The sequence below is a fragment of the Helianthus annuus genome, chromosome 6 (genome assembly GCF_002127325.2).
Source record: "Helianthus annuus cultivar XRQ/B chromosome 6, HanXRQr2.0-SUNRISE, whole genome shotgun sequence".
In the NCBI taxonomy this organism is placed as follows: Eukaryota; Viridiplantae; Streptophyta; class Magnoliopsida; order Asterales; family Asteraceae; genus Helianthus; species Helianthus annuus.
The window spans coordinates 5,054,012-5,057,341 of NC_035438.2; the positions used below are offsets into that span (position 1 = coordinate 5,054,012).

Here is a 3,330-nt window from a genome sequence, read left to right on the forward strand (position 1 = left end):
TAGTTGTGTAAATGTTGTAGTAATTGAAATTTGTGATTATTTAGGCCCGATCTACGTTGTGGTAGCTCGGATCATCATTTAACCCTGTTTGGTTAAGATCATGGATCTTGACATAAGCTTGTTTGAAATGGTGCAAGGGTTAAAAGGTGAAACTCTACCACACAAGAAACATGAACTTGTGTAAAAGTATTTTTACTTATGAAATAGTGTCTAAAACTAGCCGATCTATGTGTCCACAAGTGGTATTTTCAAAAGACCAAGCGTCAAAAGAAATCACATGTTCTAATCCGGATCTTACACAAACAAAAGTGATTTTTTGTGATCAAACAAGTGTGCGAACACTAGTGTAACAAAAGTTTTAACAAAGAAATAATTTTCGTAAAAACCGACTAGAAGTTGTGGAACTTCATATTCTTTAAAAATAAAGTTTTTTTTTTTAAGAAATTAAACTTATTTTTAAAGATAACAAGACTTACTAAATGTGCTAGTAAATTACTACACATTTTTGTAAATATGCAAGTTCATGAAATGGGGAAAATTAGTGATTGTTGTTGATGATTATTGTTGATAATTGTTGTTGATGATTATTGTTGATAATTGTTGTTGATGATTATTGTTGATAATTGTTGTTGATGATTGTTGACGATTTAAAAGAAAATAAACACATGTTTTGAAAACATGGGAAACCTCCATTTTTAGGGGAAACTCTGTCAAAATTTTTATAAATTTTGACACTTAGAAAAATATAAGTTTTTGAAGAACTTATTCCCTAAAAATGTATTTAAAGGTATTACCAAGGTTTCCCTAATTTTTGGTGATAAGAAATGAGGATTTCTTCAAAAATAAAAGTGGATATAAATATGTATATTTTTGAGAGAAAAATATATATTATTTTATCACCAACTTTTGTGCTAAGTGTATATAGTATGTGTTATACGTGCTAGCGTATTGAGACGTAAAGATACACTAAATACTCATGAGGAGTATAAACATGAAAATACACATACAACATGCTTAGACACATACAATAGGATATATTTATGAAAATATATTACTTGGACAAAATACATAATTCGGGTGCAAAATACAAGATACGTATATTTATTTTTGAGAAAATGATATAAGACAAATAGTTAAAAATATAAATATTTTTAACACAAGAACACAAATACAAAAGATAGTGACTTGCACTTGTGCGATACAAGTCTAGTGACTAACGTTAATAAAACGCGTTTAGGTCACGACGCTAGATAAGCAACTCCGGTGAAGTTTACGACGCAGGAACGCAAAGTTGTGAGTTCATGCTCCCCCTTTTCTTTAACTGTTTTTGGTTTTATAACTCTCAGGGGTGAAATACATGTTACAAATATTATAATATTTTTACAAGTAGTAAAAATACAAGAAGCACTCTTGGTGAGAACGAGTACCGAGTGCAATACGAATCGAGAATACAAAAATACGAGAAGCACACTTGGTGAGAACGAGAACCAAGTATGATGTGCTTTAAGAAATGCCTAGAAATTACTAGATCATGTGAGCATAGACTTAATACTAAAAATGCCATAAAGTCTTGGTGAAAACTAGTACCAAGCCATTAAAAACATTCAGTAATTAGGGACGAGGGTTAGATCTAACGGGTACGGCCGAGCCCCACTCATGGTCCTTATGTGACCTCTTGAGTGCTTCGGTGTCCCAGTCGAGGTAAATCGACACAGTCGAGGTAAATCGACACAGTCAAGGTAAATCGACACAGTCGAGGGTAATCGACACAGTCAAGGGAAATTGACACAGTCGAGGTTAATCGACACAGTCGAGGGTAATCGACATAGTTAAAGGAGCCAACACTAATGCTCCATAAGTCCTCACATGCCTTAAAGGAGCCAACACTAATGCTCCATATGTCCTCACATGCCGAAATGTCTTTGTACAAACATTCAATTAGTACGTGATGTACACAAGAAAACTTGATTTTTGCAAGAATACTTTATTTATACAAGATACATACCATGTTTTCATACTCGGTATGCAAAACGCATGAACTCGCTCAACTTTATGTTGATGTTTTCCAAAATTACATGTATTTCAGGTGAAAGGATGGATCTTGGGCGCAAGTGTTGTAACTAGAAGTAGACTACAAGTTTAGATGTCATCCACTTTTGTTGAATTGTAACCTAGATGAAGGTTGTGTTTTAAAACTTAAATGACAAGTGTTTGTGATCCTCAAAATTTTCCGAATGGATGAACATCGTTTTAAATCATGTAGTTGTTTATTATGATCGAATGCAATGATAACAAGCTAGTCACACATCATACGCTTCCGCAAAAGACAGGGTGTGACAGCTATGCCTATAAACGAGAGTTCTACTATACATTGTAAGCATACCCATCACTTCATACCTAGCCCTAGTATCAACGGAAGTCATGATATTCGTATCAAAGCTCCATCTTCCAAACGAAAGAGAACCACAACCTATGGCTACTCCTATAGGGAATTCTACTCGAACAAATCTTCCAAGGACAAAAGAATGAAACCAGAAATTGCACAACCTACTAGCAATAGCAAAAAGCACGCAAAAGAACGTTATTTTAAGAAGACTCTTCGTTGTAACTACTGCAAGAAAGCTGGACATGTACCAGAGGAATGTAGAAGAAAAAGGGAAAATAACGTATGTTACAAATGTGGAGATCCAGGCCATTTCCGTCACTATTGTCCAAAACTATCTAAGGCACCCAATAACGAGGATCGAAACCCCGATGAAGCTAAGAAGAACGCATAAAAATTTATAACACCCGAGTCAACAACAAATTTTAAAATAAAGCACCCTTATATTTTGTCTGCACTTAATTATTAGTTGACTTTTGATTCCGAATAAAACTTCATCAATAAAAGGTCTTTGTTTTTCTTTTATAGAGTCAACTCTTATTCGTCTCATCTTTTGACAAATTCCCATGTTATACATTGCCTGTCATACATGTGAAATCATTTCAAATGCTCAGTTATTCGCAAGTTTTAATGCATATTTCGTTATACTCACTCTGGTAATCTATATGACTGCCTAATATTGACTTTTGATAATCGAGTCCACCGATTTCTTGGAAAACTCCTCTTCTTTTCAGAGTTACCAGATTTTCATTGAAACCATTTCTTGACAATACATATATCCATTGTTGGAATATGTCCAAACCAAGCTCAATTGTTTGAACTTGCTCATATATATATTCAATTTCAAAATCCCGTATGATGAATCAAGATCATCATATTCAAGGTAATTACGTTATTTGAACTTGTTTAAAATCTTCAATTTTCAATATATCATTTGTTAAAACACG

The 3,330-nt window shown here is 33.6% G+C and overlaps 1 protein-coding gene across 1 annotated transcript; it reads left to right on the forward strand.

Annotated features, from left to right (window-relative positions):
- The first annotated feature begins 2,342 nt into the window (after positions 1–2,342).
- On the forward strand, positions 2,343–2,777 carry LOC118479486. Its single transcript, XM_035974029.1, has one exon. The coding sequence runs from the start codon at positions 2,343–2,345 to the stop codon at positions 2,775–2,777; it is 435 nt and encodes a 144-aa protein (XP_035829922.1).
- Positions 2,778–3,330: the final 553 nt, after the last annotated feature.